General features: G+C 41.0%; 2 protein-coding genes across 6 annotated transcripts in view; one reads left to right on the top strand and one right to left on the bottom strand.

Annotated features, from left to right (window-relative positions):
• The window catches only part of pigx (phosphatidylinositol glycan anchor biosynthesis, class X), a 23,909-nt gene extending 7,362 nt beyond the window's left edge, over positions 1-16,547 (bottom strand). The window contains exons 1-4 of the mRNA XM_060833963.1: positions 16,283-16,547; positions 11,113-11,191; positions 3,459-3,594; positions 1,713-1,926 (exon numbers count right to left, since the gene is read on the bottom strand). Coding sequence (XP_060689946.1) covers positions 1,713-1,926; positions 3,459-3,594; positions 11,113-11,191; positions 16,283-16,547 — 694 coding nt within the window. The remainder of the gene's footprint in view (positions 1-1,712; positions 1,927-3,458; positions 3,595-11,112; positions 11,192-16,282) is intronic.
• On the top strand, positions 16,074-24,737 carry cep19 (centrosomal protein 19). Of its 5 annotated transcripts, XM_060835014.1 has the most exons (4): positions 16,607-16,644; positions 20,934-21,002; positions 21,311-21,605; positions 23,884-24,737. In XM_060835014.1, the coding sequence occupies exons 3-4, from the start codon at positions 21,476-21,478 to the stop codon at positions 24,246-24,248; spliced, it is 495 nt and encodes a 164-aa protein (XP_060690997.1). In that variant the 5' UTR covers positions 16,607-16,644; positions 20,934-21,002; positions 21,311-21,475; the 3' UTR covers positions 24,249-24,737. The 5 variants fall into 5 exon arrangements, with proteins under 5 accessions (XP_060690999.1, XP_060691001.1, XP_060690998.1 ...); XM_060835016.1 differs by lacking the exons at positions 16,607-16,644; positions 20,934-21,002 and adding an exon at positions 16,074-16,486; XM_060835018.1 differs by lacking the exons at positions 16,607-16,644; positions 20,934-21,002 and adding an exon at positions 16,074-16,538.

Here is a 24,737-nt window from a genome sequence, read left to right as displayed (position 1 = left end):
GACCACGTCTGGCAGGAAATTGCAGTCTTTGAAGGCGGCGGCCATCTGGGTTGTTCGGTAATGGAACTGGTCCTTCTGGGAGCAGAAGGAATTGGGAATATGGGATGGTGTTTTTACAGAGGGCAGGGTGGGAGGAGGTGTAGTCTAGGTAGCTGTGGGAGTGGGTCGGTTTATAGTAAATGTCCGTGTTGATTCGGTCACCCGAGATAGAAATGGAGAGGTCTAGGAAGGGGAGGGAGGAGTCTGAGACGTCCAGGTAAATTTGAGGTTGGGGTGAAAGGTGTTAGTAAAGTGGATGAACTGTTCAACCCCCTCGTGGGAGCACGAGGCAGCGCCGATACAGTCATCAATGAGCGAATACCTCATTACCCTTACAAGCAAGGAAAAACCCGACATAGTAAGGAAGGTGAAAGATATTTATGTGTGAGTGAGAGAGAGAAAACATTCTTCTGTAAATTACATTCACTGACTGAAGGGTTCAAGGAATACTGAGAGAGAGGTTGGGGGGGGGGGGGGGCAGAAGAGAGAGAGAGAGAGACAGCAGTCGGAAGCTGTAGGGAAAATTAACCTTTTATGGTCTGTTTTGAGTGAACACTGGCTTGTCATGGATTGAATGTGTGCGTGTTGTTCCCTGGACCTCGAGATCTGGGAATATTATGAATTTAATTTGCATTCTGGGAATCTAAGATGATTTTGAAAGAAAAAGCCATTTTGTAGGAGCTTGATACTGGACATGTTAGCTGAGCGAGGTGACCCCAAGACCTTTCCCACATAGTTTAGACCAATGCCTCGTTATGATGAACTTTTAAACGGAAGTTTAACCAAAGCAATCAGCCAATAGGGGCCTGGCTGGATCAAGGTTTCCCACTGAGATGTGTATGTAGCTTAATTAGTCAAGCATACACAGACCTGTCAATGAATTTCTCTTCCTCTGCAAACTTTTTGCCATTTTATTGCTTATCAGAATAAGGAGATGTGGTGTTTTTGTAATTTTAACACCAAATTCTGTATGAAGACAGCTTGTTTGCAATAAGAGAGTAATAAGAGAGAAGCCCGAGAGAGCTTTTAGGGGTAAGAGCTGGCGCTGCTACTCTGCTAGTGGTTTTAGAAGCTTAGGTCAAGCTTGGCTTGTAGGTATCTATGTTATAGTGTAACACTGATGCCGTTGGTAAATAAAGGTAATCATTTAAACTAAACTGTCTGTAAGAGTTTTATATTCCAGACTACCAGACTACAATCTCGGAGACGAACCAAGAGAAGCTACACATTGAGTCCATCAGGGATTCTCTGAGCAGTCTCAAATAGATACTTTAACAGAACAGCCTACTCCTGCCCCCAGTTCTTAAGTGGGTCATTTATATTACTGCCAGTTGTGAAGTATATTTAAATTTCACTCGAATTACTGCAAGTTAGCAATGCTCTTTCAGCAAGCTACTATTAATTTTTGGCAGAATCAAATCAAAATCAATTCCTTTCATCTCGGGCTGCACCATGAAGCACATAGCCAACCAGAGTTCCTTCCCTTTCCCACTGCCCCCAATTTCCCCTCCTCACTGTGAAATAAAGAATGTAGGCTTTCTGGATGGGGAACAAGACAATAGTTTTCCCTTATGAAACCATAAGCAAACAACAAGATGAGCCAAGCGAGAGGACAGAAATATGCAAGGCAAAAAACAAAAACTGGAAGGCACCCATTCTGATTTTTTACATACTTTCCTGACAGTGAATCATCAACTGTGGACCTGGAAGGGTCACCAAAGCAATGGCTTCCTCTCTGTCTGTTGGCCGATGATATCGTACATGTACTGGGACTGTACCAGTAAAATGTCCATGATGTCTCAGGTCAGGCTTCAGATAAACGATAATTGCATGTGTTGCTGATAAATATTCTGGAGCTTCAATGTCGATCTCATCCTGAACGAATATCTGCACACAATTTGCAAATGTTAAGCGAGCACCAATAGCACAAAGCAGGAATAGCCACTGCCAGTTGCTCCTTACATTTAAGTGAATAACACTCTGTGTGGCACTGGAAATAGCACAGCAGGTTAGACACATCTGAGGAGCTGGAGAAGTAGATGTTTCGGGCAGGATCCTTCATCAGGACTATTCATAACTACCAGCCATAATTCACTAGGACCACTGCCGCTGTTGAAATCAGTGACATTACTAATAAAAACAAATACCCAGTAGTAGTGACAATGCATCTGATTTCACAATATTGACATTAGGTACACCAGTTTTTATATTGCAACCAAGTTCCAAGAGGACTTAACTGAAACCTCCTTCATTTTGTTAGACACAGCAGCTGCACATATATAAGGTTGGCTGTCACAAGAGGTCTTTTTTAAAAAAAAGAGTATTTGGCTATGCTGTCCACACTAAAACATAGCAGCAAATCACTTACAAGCCTCAATAAAATCAGCACCAGGGAGCAACTTCAAAGGATAATAGATCTAAATAAATAGGTTTACCCTATAAAAGCTGTTAGTCAAAGCATTATAAGAGCAGTGCACCACAGCAAACAGACCTGAAGTTGAGTTTAAGATGGATTGTTTCTATCCTATGTCCATCTTGTTTTACCCTTCGGCTGGAATTATTTAATCAGACAGCGTAAAGAATGTTTATCATATATGTGTATTGGACTTTGCTTGTAGTTTTAACTGTAACAACTCATATTTAGCTAGCACCTTCAAGATTAATTAAGTGTCCAAGATACTTCACTGAGGCATAATAAAACAAAGCATAACACCCAGTCACATAAAGGGATATTAGCTGGTGGAGGCAACTTCAACTTAAGTATTTAAAAACAAATTAGCCCATACAATAACGTGCAGAGTTACATTAAGAAAGTCAGGAAATGGCAATGAAGAGAATGAATCTTTCTGAGAGCCAGTACAATTAAGATGGACTAAATAGCCTCCTTCTGCACTGTGGCCGATTCCAGAAAAGATGGGGACAAATTTGGGAGATGACAACACTTTCAAGAAATTTTTGAAGAAAGAGAAGATGGAGATGAAATGGGTGTTGCACAGATAGTGTGTAAAGGTTTGTTTTATTTGCAGGAGAGGGATAATGGCAGCAGATTTGAATGAGAGACAGACAGAACCTAAGGAGACATAACCAGTAACAATATCAGCTAACTTAGGAGCCAGAAAGGGAAACGAACACAGACTACTGGAGTAACTCAGCAGTAATGTTAATACTATTTCTCGCTACTCAGAGCTGCTGGACCAGCTTAGTTTCTCCAGTATTCGGTGTCTGTTTCAGATTTCTAGAATCCGCACATTTTGCCTTTAGCCAGGAAGAGAACTTGGGTTGTCAGAAGATGCATATCAGTGATGCACATAGGAGAAATGGATGTTAACATGAATGTAATGAAAAAGATGTCCAACGTCCTCATAGTGACACTTTTAATAATGACAAAAGATAAATGGAGCAGATTGCGTTTCTCATACCTCTTTACTCTTCTGCTCTCGCATTGAAGCAAGTTCATATGGATCCACATAAAGCCCTTGCGGTAACTGTTCCTTAATCACAATGCGACAGCCGGGTTGAGCACCTTCACCAAGGTCAACATCCATTACTAACTCTCTACAAAATGTAACAAGCAGTCAATTAGTCACTAGAAGTCAGGTTCTTACCTATTCATCAATGCTTCCTCAAAGTTCACCACATGAACATGGCATTTAGATTCATTTTGTCGTTTTACATGTTTTATTCTAACCTTGACAGATTTTTGCAACTCTGTCTCATTGAGCAAAGACATCACACAGCACTGAGGCTTTAGAACAGAAAGTTCACAATTTAGTCTTATATACAAGGGCAAGGTGGAAAACTGACAGTTTAACGTGGAATTGCCATGGGAGAAAACATTTGATTTTTCCTGTATTTTACAGGATAGGGTCATACAAATTCACAGAGACAGAACCAGGAAGATGTTAGGTTAATATTCTTTGTTCAAGCAGGATACTAAGATAATAAAACATGACCTCTTGCATGCATTATTTAAGGTCTTAGCATGAGGTAAATAGGCAAAGTCTTTTCCCTGGGGTCAGGGAGTCCAGAACAAGAGGGCATAAGTTTAGGATGAGAGGAGAAAGATATAAAAGAGTCCTACGGGACAACTTTTTCCACACAGAGGGTGGTACGTGTATGGAATGAGCTGCCAGAGGAAGTGGTGGAGGCTGGTACAATTGCAACATTTAAGAGGCATTTGGATGGGTATATGAATAGGAAGGGTTTGGAGGGATATGGGCCTGGCAGGTGGGACGAGATTGGATTGGGATATCTGGTCGGCATGGACGGGTTGGACTGAAGGGTCTGTTTCCATGCTGTACATCTCTATGACGCTGTGAGGTGCCAAAACACTCATGTCCTAGGAGATATCCCCCAAACTTTGAATATCACTACAGTTGCATGAAAACTTTGGGAATTTAGAATAGTGGGAATGGCGGTTAGGGCAGTTGAATGTTCCTCCTGCAGAAGTGGGAGGTAAGGGTCATCACTCATGTCCTTGCTGACTTCATCTGGAAAGTACACCCAACTCCAGCTCCTTGAAAATCATGTTAGGGAACTGGAGCTGGAGCTGGATGAACCTAAGTTCATTCAGGAGGCGGAGGGAGTTATTGAGAGGAGTTACAGGCAGGTAGTCAAACCTCAGGTACAAGAAAAACGCAGATGGGTTACAGTCAGGGGACAGAAAGGGAACCGGCAAACAGTGCAGGGATCCCCTGTGGATGTTGCCCTCAAAAACAAGTGTACCATTTTAGATATAGTTGGTGGGGGGACAACTTACCAAGGGTCTTTCCCTATTGCTCAGAAGAGAAGGGGAGAGAGGAGCAGAGTATTAGTCATTGGCAACTTCATAGTTAGGGGGACAGATAGGAGGTTCTGTGGGAACGAGACAGTCACACGATTGGTGTGTTGCCTCTCAAGTGCCAGGTTCGTGATGTCTCAGATCATGTTTTCGGGATCCTTGAGAAGAAGGGAAGCAGCCCCAAGTTGTCCACATAGGCACTAACAACATATGCAGGAAAATAAATGGGGATTTAAGGCAGAAATTCAGGGAGCAAGGGAGGAAGCTTGGAGCAAGAACAAACAGAGTTGTTACCTCTGGTTTATTGCCCATGCCATATGCTAGCAAGGCAAGGAATAGGGAGAGAGGGGAGTTGGACATGTGGCTACAGGGATGGTGCAGGAGGAGGGTTTCAGATGCCTGGATATTTGCAACTCATTCTGGGGTAGATGGGACATCTACAAACAGGATGGTCTTTATCTGAACCAGAGGGGCACTAATATCCTGGGGGTGAAATTTGCTAATGCTCTTCGGGATTGTTTAAACTAATTCAGCAGGGGGAATGGGACCTAAATTGTAGTGTCTTGGAGGTTGAGAGCAGAGAGGTCAAAAATATGGCTTCAAGGTCACCAGAGTGCACTGGCAAGCAGGAAGGTGGTTTGAAGTGTGTCTACTTCAATGCTAGGAGCACCCAGAATAAGGTGGGTGAACCTGCAGCATGGTTGGTACCTGGGACTTGTATGCTGTGGCCATTTTGTAGACATGGATAGGGCAGGGACAGGAATAGTTGTCACACATTCCAGGATTCAGATGCTTCAGTAAGGACAGAGGTGGTGGTAAAAGAGGGGGGAGGTGCGACTTTCTAAGCCAAGGATGGTATTACAGTGGCAGAAAGGATACTTGAGGACTCGTCTATTGAGGTAGTATGTTCTGAAGTTAGATACAGGAAAGGAGAGGTCACCCTATTAGGAGTTTTCTATTGACCTCCGAATAGTTCCAGAGATGTAGAGGAAAGGATTGCAAAGATGATTCTGGATAGGAGCGAGACTAACAGGGTAGATGTTTTGGGGGGATTTTAAATTTCCAAACATTGACCGGAATATAGTTTGAATACTTTAGGTGGGTCAGTTTTTGTCCAATGTGTGCAAGATGATCTCCTGAACAAGGAGTGAGGCCGCATTGGATTTGGTACTGGGTAATGAACCTGGCCAGGTGTTAGATTTGGAGGTAGGTGAGCACTTTGGTGATAATGACCACAGTTTGGTTTTGTTTACTTTAGTAATGGAAGGGGATAGGTACATACCTCAGGGCAAGAGTTAAAACTGGGGGAAAGGCAATTATGATGGGATTAGGCAAGATTTAGGATGCATAGGATGGAGAAGGAAACTGCAGGGGATGGGCACAGTTGAAATGTGGACCTTATTCAAGGGACAGTTACTGTGTGTCCTTGATAAGTATGTACCGGTCAGGCAGAAAGGAAGTAGTTGAGTGAGGGAGCCGTGGTTTACTAAGGAAGTTGAATCTCTTGTCAAGTGGAAGAAGGCGGCTAATGTTAGGATGAGACGTAAAGGCTCAGTTAGGGCGCTTGAGAGTTATAAGCTAGTCAGGAAAGACCTATAGAGAGAGCTAAGAAGTGCCAAGAGATGACATGAGAAGTCTTTGGCAGATAGGATCAAAGAAAACTCTAAAGCTTTCTCTAGGTGTACCAGGAATAAAAGGATGACTAGGGTAACATTAGGGCAAATCAATGACATTAGTGGGAAGTTGTGTGTGGAGGCCCAGGAGACAGGGGAAGCGCTAATGCATTTTTTTTGTCAATATTCACACTGATAAAATACAATGTTGTCAAGGAGAATACGAGATACAGGCTACTAGACTAGACGGTATTGAGGTTCATAAGGAGGTGGTGTTAGCAATTCTGAAAAGTGTGAAAATAGATAAATGGCGTGGGCCAGGTGGGACTTGTCCTAGGATTCTCTGAAGCCAGAGAGGAGATTGCAAAGCCTTTGGCTTTGATCTTTATGTCATCATTGTCTACAGGAATAGTGCTAGCAGACTGGAGAATAACAAATGTTGTTCCCTTGTTCAAGAAGGGGAATAGAGACAACCCTGGAAATTATAGAATAGTAAGCCTTATTTTGGTTGTGGATAAAGTGTTGGAAAAGGTTATGAAAGATAGGATCTATAATCATTTAGAAAGGATTAGGGATAGTCAACACAGTTTTGTGAAGGGTAGGTTGTGCTTCACAAACTTTATTCATTTCCTTGAGAAGGTGACCAAACAGGTGGATGAGGGTAAAGCTGTTGATGGGGTGCATATGGACTTCAGTAAGGCATTTGATAAGGTCCCCCAAGGTAGGCTATTGCACAAAATACAGAGGCCTGGGATTGAGGGCGATCTAGCAGTTTGGATCAGAAATTGGCTGGCTGAAAGAAGACAGAGGTTGATCGGAAATGCTCATCCTGGAGTTCAGTTACTAGTGGTGTACCGCAAGGATCTGTTTTGGAGCCATTGCTGTTTGGCATTGTTATAATTGACCTGGAAGAGGGCATAAAAGAATGGATTAGAAAATTTACAGATGACACTAAGGTCAGTGGAGTTGCAGACAGTGCAGAAGGATGTTGCAGGTCACAGAGGGACGTAGATAAGCTGCAGAGCTGGGCTTAGAGGTGGCAAATTGAGTTAATGTGTAAAAGTGAGGTGTTTCACTTTGGAAGGAGCATAAGGAATAAAGCGTACTGGGCTAATGATAAGATTCTTGGCAGTGTAGACAAGCAGAGAGATCGTGTTGTTGCCTTTTATGAATTGTGCAAATTCTATGAGATCATCTCTCATTCTTCTAAAGTCCAGAGAATACAGACACAGTGTTCTCAATCTCTCCTCTTATCGCATTCCACCATCCCAATAATAAATCTGATGATTGGCATAGTGGTATTATCACTGGACTATTAATCCAGAGTCCAAGGTAATGTTCAGGGGATCCAGTTCAAATCCCACTATGGCAGATGGTAAAGTTTGAATTCAATAATAATGTGGAATTGAGTCTCATGATGGCCATGAAACCATTGTCAATCACCAGAAAACACCCATCTGGTTCACTAATGTCATTGCAGGAAAGAAACTTCTGTCCTCACCTGGTTTGGCCTACATATGGCTGCAGACCCACAGCAATGTGACTGACTCTTAATTACCCTCCAATCAATTAGGCATGAGCAATAAATGCTGGCTTAGCCAGTGACGCCCATGTCCCATAAACAATTAAAAAAGGTTTCCTCCACTACACTTCTGCTAGGGTAAATATATCCTTCCTTAGGCAAGGGGACCAGAACAGCATCAAATACACACCATTGTTCTATACAAGTAGAAGTAAGATGACTTTACTCCTGAACTCAGGTCATCGTGCAGTGAAGGACAGCATATAATTTGCATTCCAAATTACTTGGTGCACCAATAAACTAGCTTTCAGTGACTTAAGAACACCATACAGGTCCCATTGGACAGCAACACTTACCAATCTCTCATCATTGAAGAAAATTTACTACACTTTCATTCCTCTTAGCAAAGTAGACAACCTCAATCTTATTCATATTACAGCCCATCTTCCATGCTGTTGTCCACTTTCAGTCGTTTGAAATCTCTTTGCATCCTTGGCACAACACTTGTTCCCACCAGATTTTGAATCATCAGCAAATTTAGAAATGTTACAATTGGTTCCCACATCTAAATCATCAATATAGATTGTGAACAGCTGAGGACCAAAACCGTGATCTTTGCAGTACTTCACTGATCATAGCCTGTCAACCTGAGACTAACCTATTTGTTCCTAGTCCCTGCTGTTATTGCTTAACAGGCAGAGGGTCATAGAGCAGAGAAACAGGCCCTTTGATCAATCATCAACTGGTGCTAGTATATTACTCCCAATTACATGCACGTTAATTTTGATTACTAATACCCATGCAGGAATTTATCAAAAGTCTTCTGAAAATCTAAATACAGTGCATCAACTGGTTCCACTATATTGACTCTCCTAGCAATATCCTCAAAAACCTTTTGGCTCCCAAAAGGATATTAAGAATTAATTCTTCCCATTTCCATCCTAAGTTCTTCTCCAGCTTCAAGGAGATGTACTTAAGCAAAGCATCACGTAGGCAACACACTGTTCAGGGTCCTGGTCATGGCTGCATGGAACAGTGGCTATAATGTATTCTGGTTTCCATATGTTGGAAATATTCACAATTTTAGACTCAATGGTGGAGATTCAAAGCTATTCCTTAGAGCTCACCATATGACTGGTGCACTGATGCATTGCTGCTACACTGGATTGCAGCAGTAAATGTGGAATTCTAGATGTATAACCTCAATGCTTAATTCCTAGCTCGCTACAAATAACAAAAATGTAATAGTACCTATCCTCTGACTATACTGTCCCTTATCATTATCACATTCCTTTCCTCTCCATGAATTGAATGGTTGATAGTACCATGATCAGTTTGCTCATTCACCCTAACCTCCAATCTGTTGGATAAGGGTAAATGCTGAGACTCTTGCAGCACTGTACATAGGGTTGCCTTAACAAACGTCTGTTAGCTTTAAGTAGCACATGGGTTTATTCCTGAAAGTTGCATAGGACAAATGTATTGATCATTGTGGTATCACTGCCTTAATCGGCGTACTCTGTTGATAGCTGCTATTATTTAGTTTATTAGTTTCCACCCTCTGCTGCATGCATCTTTTGTGTTTTCTCTCTTTTAATATGTATTTGAAGAGTACCAGTTTTCATCAATATACACAAATTTATTTTAGTTCTCTCTACCGCCCCCATTACCACTGTGATAAATGCTTATCAGATTTAGAGTCATAGAGATGTACAGCACGGAAACAGACCTTTTGGTCCAACATGGCCAGATATCCTAAATTAATCTACTTCCATTTGCCAACATTTGGCCTATATCCCTCTTAAGTCTTTCCTATTCATATATCCGCCTTGGTGCCTTTTAAGTGTTGTAATTGTAACAGCCTCCACCACCTCCTCTTGCAGCTCATTCCATCACGCACCACCCTCCGCATAAACAAATTACCCCCTTAGGTCCCTTTTAAATCTTTCACCTCTCACCTATACCCTCTAGGTTTGGACTCCCCTACCCTGGGTAAAAGACCTTGGCTACACACCCTATCATGCACCTCATGATTTTATAAACTTCTGTAAGGTCACCCCTCAGCCTCCGATGTTCCTGGGAAAATAGCCCCAGCCTATTCAGTCTCTCTCTATACCTCAAACCCTCCAACCCTGGGAACATCCTTGTAAATCTTTTTTGAATCCTTCCAAGTTTCACAACATCTTTCCTATAGGAGGGAGAACAGAATTGAACACAATATTCCAAAAGCGGCCTAACCAATATCCTGTACAGCCGCAACATGACCTCTCAACTCCTATAGAGTCACGCCGACTAATAAAGACAAGCATATCAAACATCTTCTTCACCACCATGTCTACCTGCAACTCCATTTTCAAGGAAATATAAATCTGCACTCCAAGGTGTCTGTGTTTGGCAACACTTCCCGGGACTTTACTATTAAGTGTATCAGTCCTGCCCTGATTTGCCATACTAAAATACAGCATCACATATTTATTTAAATTAAACTCCACCTGCCACTCCTCAGCCCATTTGTCCATCCAAAGTCCCATTTTACTTTGAGCTAACCTTCTTCACTGTCCATTGCGTCACCAATTTTGGTGTTATCTGCAAACTTACTAACCATACCGCCTATATTCACATCCAAATCATTTACACAAATGATAAAAAGCAATGGACTCAGCACCGACCCCTGCGGCATACTGCTGGTCATTTGATCTGATTTATTACTGTCATGTGTGCCAACACACAATGAAAAGTGTCATTTTACATGTTTTACAGGCAGATTATACCTACAAGTGCATCAGGGTAATGGAACAGGGTGTAAAATATAATGTTATAGCTGCCAAGAAAGTACAGAGAAGGTCAACATTAACATTAAAGAGGTCCATTCAAAAGTCTGATAACATACTCTCTCTCTCTCTCTCTCTGGTGTACTTTAACATAATTCTAGCTTGGAATTATGTAATTCTGTAGAATGCCAATCTTATTCTATTTAATAGTTTATAAGTGCTTTTCCTTACAGAATACATTTTCACCCCTGAAATCTGTTACAATAATTACAAATCTGTCTAATTAAATGAATGTATGACAGAAAGACAGCTTTTGAAAAGCACACTGCTTCAACCTGTCTTGTATTAAAATAATACAGCAACATATTTATAATCTGACAGTCTTACCTATGAAATCCATTCTTTACAATATGTCTGTTCAAACTCACTGATCGAAGCCAGGGCTCAGAGTACAAAGGATCATCACCTGTATAAACACAGAACAGTAACACTCCACACTTAGTATGAAACACTATTTAAAAAGTGGAACAAGGTAAGAATTTTTTTTTCAAATTCAGGAGATGCATAGAAATTTCTCATCTGTGTTCCCTCCGTAAGTCCTCACCAACCCTAGGAAACTCAAACATCTAAATAGAAAGCGGGCTACACACCAGTGCATCATTTGAAGGCTCACTGAAGATGTTACCTAATATGGAGACAAAATGTCTGAAAACAAACCTTCCAGCTCAACGAACAAACCTACATCCAGTCTCCTCCAGCACATTCTGGAGAAAATTTTCTTCCAAATGCCATGCTACTGAAATCTGGAAAAATCTAAAAGCTATTTGAATTCTAGGGCACCTAGATTTCAGGATATGCTGAAGATGGGAGATTTCACATAGGTAAGTAGCAAATGGCTGATTGCCATTTAAAGAATTGTCAGTGTGACATGCCTTGGAAATCAAACATTGATCAAACTGTTTCTTAAAAGAGGCACAGAATAAAGAGAAAGCAACACTGGAGAAAGCATTTGCATTTTTATATCACATCTTTGGTAAACTCAGGGTATGCCAAAGCAATTATCAGCCAATGGAATACTTTCTTTAGAAGTTTCAGCATGCTCAGTGGGGAAGACTGCTCAGTCAGAAGATTTCTGTATCCCATTCCAGAAAACCAAACTGAAAAATCCAGGATGGTGCTCTTATTTGGTATTGAAGGAGTGCTGAACTGTCAGAGGTACTGTCTTTCAGTTGAGATGTTGAGCCAAGGCTCTGTCTGCTTTCACAGCTCAACATTATGGATCACATGGCAGTATCCCAAAGAAAAGCAGATATCTTTGCTGATATTAATTTCTCAAATCAAGATCACAAAAGTGAATCTAGTCATTATCATATTTCTCTTTGTGGAATCTTGTTGGGTTCAAACGGATTACACATTTACTATTTAACATCAGTGACTACTTCAAATTAATTAGCCATAAAGTATTTTGGATTGTCCAGGGACCAGACACTATATAAAAGCAAATCATTATTGTAATGTTGAAAAATTATCAGAATGATAGCCCTCTATTTATAAATAATTCTAAGGACGATATCTGAAATTTGACCAACAGTCTGACACATGGAAAAACATAATCTTTACAAATTGATCACTAACTTCTGGCAAAATTGACTGGGTTTTTTGAAGAACTAACAGACAGTGTTGGTAAGGGTAATGGAGTTGTACAGAACTTTCAAAAGGCATGTGATAAAGTTCTAAATAATGAAGTTGTTAGTAAAACTAAAGTACATACATGTATAAATGGCTGAGGAAGGTGTACTGTGGTGTTCCCAGAATTAGAATCCCTGTGTTTTTTTTATCCTGTGCGTAGGCATACAAGGCATAATTTAAAAGTTTGCAATGACAAAGAATTTGGAAATGTAAACAGTGAGAAGGATAATGGCAGAGTGCAGAAAGATGTGATGGGCAGAAACATGGCAGATGAAATTTAACAAATGTTAAGGGATGCATTGTAAAAGATAATATTAACTAAATAGCTGAGATACTTAGATCATCAAACGTCACAGGTGAAGTGCTGGAAGACTGGAGGTTGGCTAATGTGGTGCCACTATTTAAAGAAGGTGGTAAGGATTAGCCAGGGAACTAAAGACTGGTGAACTGGACATTGGTGGTGGGCAAGTTGTTGGTGGGAATCCTGAGGGACAAGATTTACATGCATTTGGATAGGCAAGGAGTGATTAGGGATAGTCGACATGGCTTTGTGCATTGGAAATCATGACTCACTAACTTGATTGAGTTTTTTTTTAAAGAAGTAACGAAGAATATCAACGAGGACAGAGTGGTGGACTTCAGTAAGGCATTCGACAAGGTTCCTAATGGTAGACTAGTTAGCAAGGTTAGATTGCATGAAATACAGGGAGAACTAGCCGTTTGGATACAGAACTAGTTTGAAGGTAGAAGACAGAGGGTGGTAGTGGATGGTTGCTTTTCAAACTGGAGGCCTGTGACCAGCGGTGTGCTACAAGGATCGGTGCTGGGTCCACTGCTTTTCGTCATTTGTATAAATGATTTACAGATAACACCAAAATTGGAGGTGTAGTGGACAGCAAAAAAGGTTATCTTAGCATTGGATCTTGATCAGATGGGCCAATGGGCTGAGAAATGGCAGATGGAGTTTGATTTAGATAAATGAGGTGCTGCACTTTGGAAAGGCAAATAAGAGCAGGACTTATACACTTAATGGTAAGATCCTGGGGAGGCTTGCTGAACAAAGGGACCTTGGAGTGCAGGTTCATAGTTCCTTGAAAGTGGGGCCGTAGGTCGATAGGATAGTGAAAACAGTGTTTGATATGCTTTCCTTTATTGGCCAGATCATTGAGTACAGGAGTTGAAAGGTCATTGGTTTGGCCACTTTTGGAATATTGTGTGCAATTCTGGTCTCCCTCCTATAGGAAGGATATTGTTAAAACTTGAAAAGGTTCAGAAGAGATTTACAAAGGATGTTGCCAATTTTGGAGGGTTTGAGTTTTTGGGAGAAGCAGAATAGGCTGCAGCTGTTTTTCCTGGATCATCACAGGCTAAGGAGTGACCTTATGAGGTTTTAAAATCATCAGTGGCACAGATAGGATAAATAGATAAGGTCTTTACTTTGAGGTGGGTGAGTCCAGAACTAGACGCATAGGTTTTGAGGAAAAATTTAAAAGGGAAATAAGGAGCAAATTTTTAATGTAGAAGGTGGTGTGTGTATGAATGAACTGGCAGAGCAAGTGGTGGAGGCTGGTACAATTACACTATTTAAAAGCCCTCAGGATGGGTATATGAATAGGAAGGGTTTAGAGGGATATGGGTCAACTGCTGGAAAATGGGCCAATAAATTTAGGATATTTGGTCAGCGTAGATGAATTAGACCCTAGGGTCTGTTTCAGTGCTGTACATATCTATGAATCTGTACTACAATCTTTAAAGTGGTGCAGGAATAGAGAGGCCTGAGAAATGCAAGGGTGAGAACTGCACTTTCTTTGAACTGCTGAGCACTGTTCACCAACTTGAAAGAGAATGATACCTTCCCTTAATTATATGGTACAACACCCCATAGTCTAACTTATTTGGATGGGCATGGCACATACTCTGAACTTGGAGCATTAACACTGCATGTTCCCGAAACCTAGGAGTACTAACACTGCGTTTCAGAACCTAGGAGTATTAGTGCTATGTTCCCTAAACCTAGGAGTAGCAGCACTGGGTGTTTCCTAAACTTGGAACCAATTGTGCTGAGTAGTCTCGTAACTGGTGTATCAGTGGTTTGTCACTGATCGATGTAATGTATCATGTAGAGATCAAGATCGTTTTTCTTCAAGGGCTAAAGTTTTACTTTCAGGAGCTCTTTTGCTCTATCTTCAAGGGCTAAAGTTTTAATTTCAGGAACTCTATCACCTCTACTGTGTTGCAGCCATACGTTGTCCCATCTTAATATGCCACCTTTGTGAGGAGGCATACCTCTACCAGATACTAGAAAAAGAAAACTGGCTGTCCTCCTTGTACGCTTCATAAATGTTCTTCCATTGCAAGATAAGGAATGACATCATTCATTTCAAAGGCTGCACCCAACAATTTTCAAATCAAAATGGGGTAAAACATGGATCTTAACACCAAGTATTTTATTAGTTTTCTCTATTCCAGTGACCTATGCTTTCCCTGCTGACATCGACAATTGCTGCTTCACAGTGACTAGATGGGAAATTTCAGCTGTTTATTAATGCAGGTGACAATTTTGAGCTGTGGGCAGGAATTTATCTCCACAATGACACGTAGTTTCAGAAACTCCAGAGTTAATTCCAGCAAGACAATAAAAAGTCAACAGAGAATTGCCTTCATTGGTCAGTACAAAAGAGTTGGGATGTCATGTTGTGGCTGTCCAGAATAGCAGTAAGGCCACTACAGTTCTGGTCACCATGTTATTAAACTTGAGAGGGTGCAGAAAAGATTAACAAGTGTGTTGCCAGGACTGCAGTGCTCAAGTTATAGCGAGAGGCTGGATAGGCTGGGGTTTTTTCCCCCTGGAGCGTCAGAGTCGGAGGGGTGAGCTTATAGAAGTTTATAAAAGGACAACGAGCATGGCAAGGGTGAATAGTCAAGGATTTTTCCTGGGATGGGAAGACCCCAAAACTAAAAAGGCATAGCTCCAAGGAGAAAGACTTAAACAAAGACCTGGGACGGGTAACGTTTATAGCAGAGGGTTGTGGACGTATGGAACAAGCTGTCAGAGAAAGTGGTGGAGGCAGGTACAATTACAACATTAAAAGGCTCCTGGATGAGTTTATGAATAGGAAAGGTTTAGAGGGATATGGGCCAAGCTAAGTCAAGTGGGACCAGAGTAGGATGTCTGGATTGTATAGTCAGCACAAAAGACTTAGATTAAAGGGTCTGTTTCTTTGCTATATGACTCGACGATCATCCCACCTCATAAGCAAGGTACAATCTGAAACAAAAACGGGAAATGCTGGAAATACTCGGGAGGGAAGGTAACACCTTCAGAGAGGAATACACTCAATGTTTCAAGTTAACGAATATTCATTTTTTAACCTTTCATTGACCAAAAATACCAGCTGTTTTCCCCCTACTAATGCTACCAAATTTGTTATGTATTTCCGGCAATATCTGTTTTTGCTGCCGATTTGCAGCACCTGCAGTTTTAAGTGTCCTAACTTTCAGGGTTATGGGCCTAGTGCTGGAAAGTGGGACCAGTGTCGCTTTGGCGGTAGAGAACTATTGGGCCGAACAGCCTCTGTAGATTCCGCGGGGCTTTTCGCTGAGGGACAAGTTCACGTCTGACGCTTGGTGATAGTTTGTTATGCCGTCGAGGAGGACAACGACAACAAACTTCCCCTGACATGACTCAAGTTCTGAGTTGCATTTGTCAGAGAGGAGGGAAAGGAAGGTGTCGGTCTGGTGTCTTCCCTGACAACCCCCGGACGCGGTTAGACTCGGCCCGCGTCAAATTAGGCTGATTCACAGCCTCCGCTCATAAACAGCCCACCGTCTATCCAGAACCCACGGACTACCCTGTAATTGCTCTTACATGTGACTACAGCGACACACAGACACAGGCACCAGGCTCTGAGCACGGCCCGGCTCACATCCATCACCAGCCTCTCCCCGCGGCCCGGCCCAGGACCCGGACTGCGGCTGCCCTCTGTATTGCCTGAGCGCACCGCCTGCTCATCCCTTCGGTTCACCGTCCCTTCCTTGACGGTGTGGCAGCGGGGAACCGAGGAACGGACAGGTATGTCGTCCACCTGAACGATCCTCCCTGTCAGAATGGGCGCAAGGCGCCGGTAAGTCATGGTTCACTGTCAGGCAGGAGATCAATCAGTCGCAGAAGGGGTCTTTTATTGGGTGGGTTGCCATGAGGATGAGGAGGTTGTCAAGGGCCGAGTTCAGGTTTGATTACAAATAAAATAGCGAAATAGAAATGTAATTAGTGATTTATGAAGGTAATAAAACTCATGAAAGCATGGTAACTCTCTCACATGATCAGTGCAGAGGCAGCCAATTTGCGGGATGTAAAGTGCTTTGGGAATGTATTGTGGTTAGTCGGTAACTATAGATATGGAGCAATATTAGTGATAATTGAGAGTTTTACTGGGAACTGCGATTTATAACTGTGATGGGTGGGAATGTTACTAATGTTAGTTAGTATTTTATTACTACCTAACAGCAGTAATATTAGTGTAAAGAGCAAAAGAAACAGGAGCAGGAGTCGACGACAGAGTGTGGCGCTGGAAAATCACAGCAGGGCAGGCAGCATCTGGGGAACAGGCGTGAGCCCTTCATCAGGAAGGGCTTATGGCAAAATGTCGATTCTCCTGCTCCTCCGCTGCTGCCTAACCTGTGCTTTTTCAGCACCACATTCTCGACTCTGATCTCCAGCCCTCACTTTCTCCTCAGAGCAGGAGTAGGTCATTCAGTCCCTTCAGCCTGCCCTGCCATTTCTATTAGATCACAGCTGATCTGCGTCTTTTGTGGTCAATTTTCAAAAATCTACTTCCTTTTTAAATACTTTGTGACCTAGTGACCACGGCACTCTGGAATTGTGAATTCCTTCACATCTGTTTTAAATGAGTCTCTCTTATTCCGTAGAGTAAAAAATGAGGTCTGCAGATGCTGGAGATCACAGCTGCAAATGTGTTGCTGGTCAAAGCACAGCAGGCCAGGCAGCATCTCAGGAACAGAGAATTCGACGTTTCGAGCATGAGCCCTTCATCTATTCCTGATGAAGGGCTCATGCTCGAAACGTCGAATTCTCTGTTCCTGAGATGCTGCCTGGCCTGCTGTGCTTTGACCAGCAACACATTTGCAGCTCTCTTATTCCGTAAGCAATCCCCCAGTGAGAGATTCCACCAGTGAAAGTAAAATTATATTAATCACTTATTTTTGTATATTTGATTACACCTTTGTGAAATACTCTCAGAACTTTTTTTCCTACTAAATGCTGTATAAACATCAATTTTTAAGAATTGATACATTTGTGGTGATTTGATCTCAGAAATTATTAAATATTGCAGGAGTCTTTTAATCAAGGGTAAAATGAGATTTTTTGTTTAAACAAACTAAACACTAACTGTATACAAGTCAATAGTCTGCCTCAAGAACTACCCCCTTGTAGCAAATGTGATCTTAGATCACTTACCCACAGTGATCTAAATTACTTTAGTTACGAATTCCTATTAGCTTAATATTCTATAGTAAGAGTACCTTAATTGGGGGAGCAGGCATGATCCGGGCTCCCTGGGTTGCATGCAATTCTGATCTCCTTCCTATCAGAAAGATGTTGTGAAACTTGAAAGGGTTCAGAAAAGATTGACAAGGATGTTGCCAGGGTTGGAGGATCTGAGATATAGGGAGAGGCTGAACAGGCTGGGGCTGTTTTCCCTGGAGCGTCAGAGGCTGAGGTGACCATGTAGAGGTTTACAAAATTATAAGGGGCATGGATGGGGTAAATAGGCAAAGTCTTTTCCCTGGGGTGGGGGAGTCCAGAACTAGAGGGCATAGGTTTAGGGTGAGAGGGGAAAGATATAACAGAGACCTACAGGGCAACTTTTTCACGCAGAGAGTGGTGTGTGTATGGAATGAGCTGCCAGACGAAGTGGTGGAGGCTGGTACAATTGGAACACTGAAGAGGCATTTGGATGGGTGTATGAATTGGAAGGGTTTGGAGGGATATGGGGCGGGTGCTGGCAGGTGGGACTAGATTGGGTTAGGATATCTGGTTGGCATGGACAGATTGGACTGAAGAAGCAGTTTCCATGCTGTATATCTCTATGACTCTCACTGCTGTTTCACCAGAGAAGGAAATATTGGAAGAGATGAAGAAGCAGTGGTTTAGCAAGAAATTCCAGACCCTGGGGCCTGAACAAGCAGTGTTTGGAGAGGGTTGCACATCTAAAGGAGTTTAGAGATGGGAAACAGTGGGGGTGTGAAGAGATTTAAACATGAGGATGACAGTATTGAAGATAATTTGAAAAATTATGGTTTCACAGAAAATAAAATTATTCACCCGTGGGAGGATTCAGAATTAGGTAATATCAATTCCTGTGATTGGGGGGTCAGCTTAGATGGATGATTGACATGGTACTGCTTTGCAAATCAACAGCACGGGTTCAATTCCCGAAGTTAGCACGAAGGACTTTCCTTGTCAATCTCCCCTTGCCTGAGGTATGGTGGTGCTCAGGTTAAATCACCACCAGTTCTCTCTCTCTAATGAGAGTGCGGTCCTATGGTCTGATAAGACAACAGCAACACAACATCAATCTGGTTTTAGAATGTGGAACCATTATAGTAAGGAGCAGATTAGGTGAGTTGCTGAGAAACGTATAGGAAATATAGAAAAATACATCAGAGAAAGAAAATGGAAGAATGGTGGGGTTAGGTTGAGATAGGTAGGAAGAAGTTAGTAAAGATCATAAACATTTACCTTTAACTGAATGATGTGTTCCTGTGATTTTCTTTCAATCTGGGTAAATTTCAACTGTGGGATGGAAGCAAATATCAGAGGAGCAAGAGTTGATGACTGATTGGACCTGATGCAGAATAGGTTAGTAGGATTTTGAATGAGATGACAATTACTGATGTTGAGGAGGAGGATGGGTAAGAGAGTACAGAAGTAGTTAGGTTTGAAGATGATACAGTTTCAGCAGCAAATACAAACACTGCAGAGGCAAGTGATGTTATTGTATTGGAAAGGATGGGGAAGGAGAATCAATTCACACTATATAAAATACAGAAGGTGCAAACAGTTTCAGCTTTAGGGGACAGGGAGGATAATAGAGTCTGTCTTGGGAACCAAAGATAATGATTTTGGTTTTACCAATAATTGCTGCCTCTAAATTCTCAGTCAGCTCAGCAGTTAATTCACTCCATTGCTATCTGTTCTGAGCTAGTCTGGCTGCTTCCAGCATATGTACTCCTTTCTGTGATCAATCACTCTTGACCTTGTCTATCCAGCATTAATATTGAGAACTATGATGTAATTAACTGTAATCATTACCGGAGTTATAATAACGATAAGTATTACTAACTTGTCTTTTTCTGAAAAAAAGACATTCTGTTGAAGAGTTTCAACTTTCACTCATCAGCACAATTCGCGAGAATACTAACTTAAAAGGGGAGTATATTTTAAATTGTATGAGAAAAGTGCTGATTGCTTAATAGGATATTGTACCAGTTAAATGATGAGTTACAGTTAATTGCCAAGCTTTGTTAAAATTTATACCAAACAGGTTTTCACTGATTAGTCAAGGTATTATCTGAGGATGAATTAGAAAGTATCTGTCTTCTATTTTGTTAAATTAAATAGGTGCAATGTCTGTACATGTTCTGTTTCCAAATAACAGGGACCAGTGTTTAACATTTCTAGAGCGTAAAAGTGCTCCACACTGCAAGCCCAACTGATGACATTAAATTTTGATTGTCAGTGTAATTCTTAGAATACTCAGTATTACAGAACAAATATTGTAATTACAAGATCAGACTGTCAAATAGAGAAATAACATTTATCTTAGCCTGCACTTGTTCCCTTCCATGGTGTTTTGAATTCTAACCTTGGAAATGAATATACACCTAGTTTCAGACAAAGGAGCACCTATCCTCTGCCCTGTGTATTCAGGATCATCAGGGATTGCCCTGAAACATTGTGTAACCAAATCAGAAGTCACTTATATACAAAATTGCCCTGGGTTTGGGATAATTTTATTTGAAAATATGGATTAGTTCACTTTTTAGGTCTCCAGTTTTGATATTTCTTAGTTATTTATTCACAGGGTTTTTTTTCCACTTAGGTTTGATGTGAGCATTTCACAGAACTAGCATTTTTCTCACGGTACAATGCCAAGGATTTTTTGTTGAGGTTTAAAGTAATTATTCTGGCATTGTGAGAATTACCTCAAGTCTGTAATTACTAACAAGAGTAGGTCTTTCAGCTTCAGAAGCTTTTTCTGTCCTACAATTAGATCAAAGTTGATTTACTTCTTGAATCCATCTCCGTTCCCTGTTCTAGGTATGCTTGACAGACAAAATTCTACCAACCTCAGTTTTGAAATCTTCAATTGTCCTCTAGCCTCAGGCACTTTATTTTTAGGGGTGTGAGTTCCAGATTTCGACTACCTTCTGTGAAGAAGTCATTTTACCATTTTAAACAACACTGTTAGATAATCGTTTCATTTTTCATACAGTTGTCGGGTGGGGTGGAAGGGACGGTTGGGGAGTGCCAACTTTCAAAAATTGCTGGAGAAACTCAGCAGGTAAGTATCCATGTTGACAAAACAGAATTAATTTTTCAGGTCCAGTGTCCCTTCTTCAGAACACTGGACTCAAAACGTTGACTGTGCTTTCTTCTCCACAGTTGCTCACAGACCTGCTGAGTTTTTCAGCACTTTATTTATTTCAGTTATATAGATGACCGGTTCCAATTTACTCTCAAGAGATATAATACACCTATATTCAATACTGTTACTCCTTACTGCCATATGTTCGACATAATACGTTTTTTGAAGTTCAGAAGAGAGTTTCTGACACTTAGATTTAGATGGTTTTATTTTTCCCTATACAGGATATTCATGTGGATTATTTTTTATTAAAAGTTTAAAATGTAGAAGAATGATTATTAAAATACCTGGAGCTAGACACAAAAGTTATTGACTGTCCCAACATCACCAACTCTTTGATCTTGTTATGAATTGCCTGTAAGCTGAAAGAATCTTCTAGCTGAAATGTGATGGCTTACATTCCAAAGAAGTGTGGTGTTAAGTTCAAACCACCTGCTATTGTTTTAATCTACGAAGATGAAAATACTAAGAAAACTCGACAAAGGATGATACCTGTTCGAAATTTCTCCAAATTTTCAGGTGAGAACCTAGTTTTATGTTTAATCTTAAATGACCCATCTAATATTGCATCAACAATGTGGATGCTAATCATAGCAAGCAGGGAGACATTGTAAAGTTCGCCTTAACATGGAGTGGAAGTGCATTGTTGCTGATACAATTTCATTCAATCATGGTAAGTAAGTATTTTACTCTTACACTACTTGGATAATTAAAATAACTACGTTAATACAACAGTTTCCCTTCTAAACTTAGAACATTTTATATAAAATGGGTGGAACAGTGGCTCAGTGGTTAGTACTGCTGCATCACAGCACCAGAGAACCAGGTTCGATTCCATCCTCATGCAACTGTCTGTATGGAGTTTGCATGTTCTCCCCATGCCTGGGTGGGTTTCCTCCGGATGCTCCGGCTTCCTCCCACAATCCAAAGATGTGCAGGACAGGTGAATTGGCCATGATAAATTGCCCATGGTGTTCAGTGATGTTAGTTTAGATGCATTAGTGAGGGGCAAATGTAAAGTAATAGGGTAGGGAAATGGGTCTGGATGGGTTACTCTTTGGAGGCTCAGTGTGGACTTATTGGGCCAAATGGCCTGTTTCCACACTATTGGGACTCAAATCTTTCAAAATTAATTAAATTACACTAGGTTAGGTCATGTGTTATACATTTTTCCACCAATGTTGTTTGTATGGCAACAATTTAAGATAATGTGCTTAAACCATACAAACCATTGCTGTCACACAACATAAAGATATCTGGTTAAGTTAATACATTTACATAAAGTGTGGTGACAATTTGTAATGGCTATATATTGCACTTCGGGGATTGTTTGTTGATTGTGAAGATAAAGGACACTGTATGAATGCAATTTGTTTTTTTATATATAAAAGCTAAACCCACTCAAATGTCAGCATCAGAATCAGTGTGGAAATAGGCCATTCGACACATCAAGTCCACACTGACCCCACGAAGAGCACCCCACTCAGACCCAACTACCTATCCTTTTCCTGTAACCCTCCATTTCCCATGGCTAACACACCTAACCTATTCATCCCTGAATGCTGTGGGCAATTTAGCATGGCCAATCCACCTAAGGAGGAAACCAGAGCACCTGGCAGAAACCTGTGCAGACACTGGGAGAACATGTTAACTCCACCCGGACTGTTGCCTGAGGGTGGAATTGAACCCAATTCACTGGTGCTGAGGCAGTAGTGCTAACCACTGAGCCACCATGCCACCCAGTGCCAGAAATATGTTCACAAACAGAAGTTTGATGAAAAATTCCTTTAAGAGCAGAAGATTCTTACAATCTCTTCATGATTCCAATCTCCTAACCATTGCAACCATCACAAAGACACAAATTAATGCTTGTCTCACTCCTCACAGGCAAGTCTACAACTAGAGCGAGTGGCACATTTACCCATATAGCTGGTGTGTCACCTTTGAGCAGAACAGTGTGCTATATTCCCCATTCCGCATGCTCCCTTTCCAAACCCAACACATCCAATTCTCCAAAGTATGGCCTCTAACTGGGCTGGGAAATTTCAATGTGAATACTTTTAGATAGCAAATCAGGAAAAATGGGCACGTAAGAAAATAATAATACAATGGAGAATATTCAAATAATAGACAAAGTACAAGTGTAGGAATAAACAGTACATCAGTCATGCATGCATGCAGATATGTATAGATTTTGGATATTATCCTTATCATGAAATGATAGCCTGCTGGCTCTCTTCTGTCTTGATAAGAGTTTCAGGGATGACTGAATAGAGGTCTTTAAAACTGAAAGATGTTGATAGAGGAGCTAGAGATAATGTTTCCTCTTGGAAGCAACAGCAATGGCTCAGTGTAAAATAATCACTCGGAAATCCAATCAAAAATTCAGATGGAATCTCTGCACCCAAAGAGTGAGAAGAATGTGGAATTTGATACTGCAGTTAGTGATTGGAGTGAAATAATATAGATGTATTTCAGGAGAAAATGAACAAATATTTGAGCGAGAAGAGGGTTAAGATGATAAATGAAAAAAAAGGTGGGAGGAGGCTCAAGTATAATATTACACCAACATGTAAATTAGACAAAAATGAGACGTCTTCATTCCTTTTTCCATGATTTTTACTGGGATTGTATTACATCTCTTATCTGAGCTTTAATAACTGAAGTTCTTTTCTTTCTTGATTAGATTATATTAATGTATACTTTAGTTAGTCAGTATTGTGAAAAAGTTGAAGAAATGGGTGAAGCATTGAATAGTATGACAGCATTTTTTCCCCATTTTGAAAATTGATCATAGATTGTGGCCAAGCTGCAGAACAGATGAAGAATAACCCTCGGCACCAAGTATATTTCGATAGAGTGTCGCAGCAGCAGCTGCAGAAATTATATCAGCTCCTGAGGGATAGCCTGAATGGGCTGAGTCTTAACCAGAGCCTGGAGACCTTCCTGAAGGAAAACTCTATCAACCCAGAGGAGGATCTCAACAAACTTGACGACAATGAGTTGGCAAAAAAGAAAAAAATCATGGATGAGCTGTTTGAAAAGAACCAGAAAAAACCCAGTGACCCAAAGTTTGTTTATGATCTGGAAGTGGATTTCCCCGAGGATGAGCAGATTGAGTCATGTGGCTGGGATGATGAAGATCAAGGTGGAGAGTTCTGACTGAGCTTTATTTTCAGAACTGTCAGCGTGTACCTTTGAGGACAGAAGAATAACCTAGTCTTTAGTTGCCTTGAGTTAAATCAATCTATTATTATATTACAAATGGTCAAAATGACAATTGCATCACACATGGAATTATATAAAAACAGGTTAAAGGGCACAGGAACAGGATGTTATTACTCCTGAGTAAGCTGCAGCTGCTAAACAGAAACTTTGAAAATCACTTTTGTAATGATTAAGATGTGGAAGGGAAAACATTATGGCCATTGTACCTGATCACCAAACAAGAGTCCCTAAATGATTATCTACAAATGCAGGATCAAATTCTTTGCTATTTTACTAACTTGCCATTTATCAGAAGATTTATAATGGTGGCTTTATATTATTGGAAACTTTTATCATGTTTTCAGATGTGAAACATTTGCTTGTACTCAATATGTCTCAATGTCAGTATAATATTGTTGTTAATTTTTATCCTAACTGCCTAGA

Source organism: Hemiscyllium ocellatum, chromosome 13 (genome assembly GCF_020745735.1).
Source record: "Hemiscyllium ocellatum isolate sHemOce1 chromosome 13, sHemOce1.pat.X.cur, whole genome shotgun sequence".
In the NCBI taxonomy this organism is placed as follows: domain Eukaryota; kingdom Metazoa; phylum Chordata; class Chondrichthyes; order Orectolobiformes; family Hemiscylliidae; genus Hemiscyllium; species Hemiscyllium ocellatum.
This window is presented reverse-complemented; position numbering and strand designations above follow the sequence as displayed.

What these genes read in the sequence shown, in the direction of transcription:
- cep19 (XM_060835016.1), top strand. Translation starts at nt 21,476, where the DNA reads ATGGCTTACATTCCAAAGAAGTGTGGTGTTAAGTTCAAACCACCTGCT. An exon ending in AAATTTCTCCAAATTTTCAG is followed by an intron (nt 21,606 to 23,883) that starts GTGAGAACCTAG and finishes AATTGATCATAG; the next exon opens with ATTGTGGCCAAGCTGCAGAA.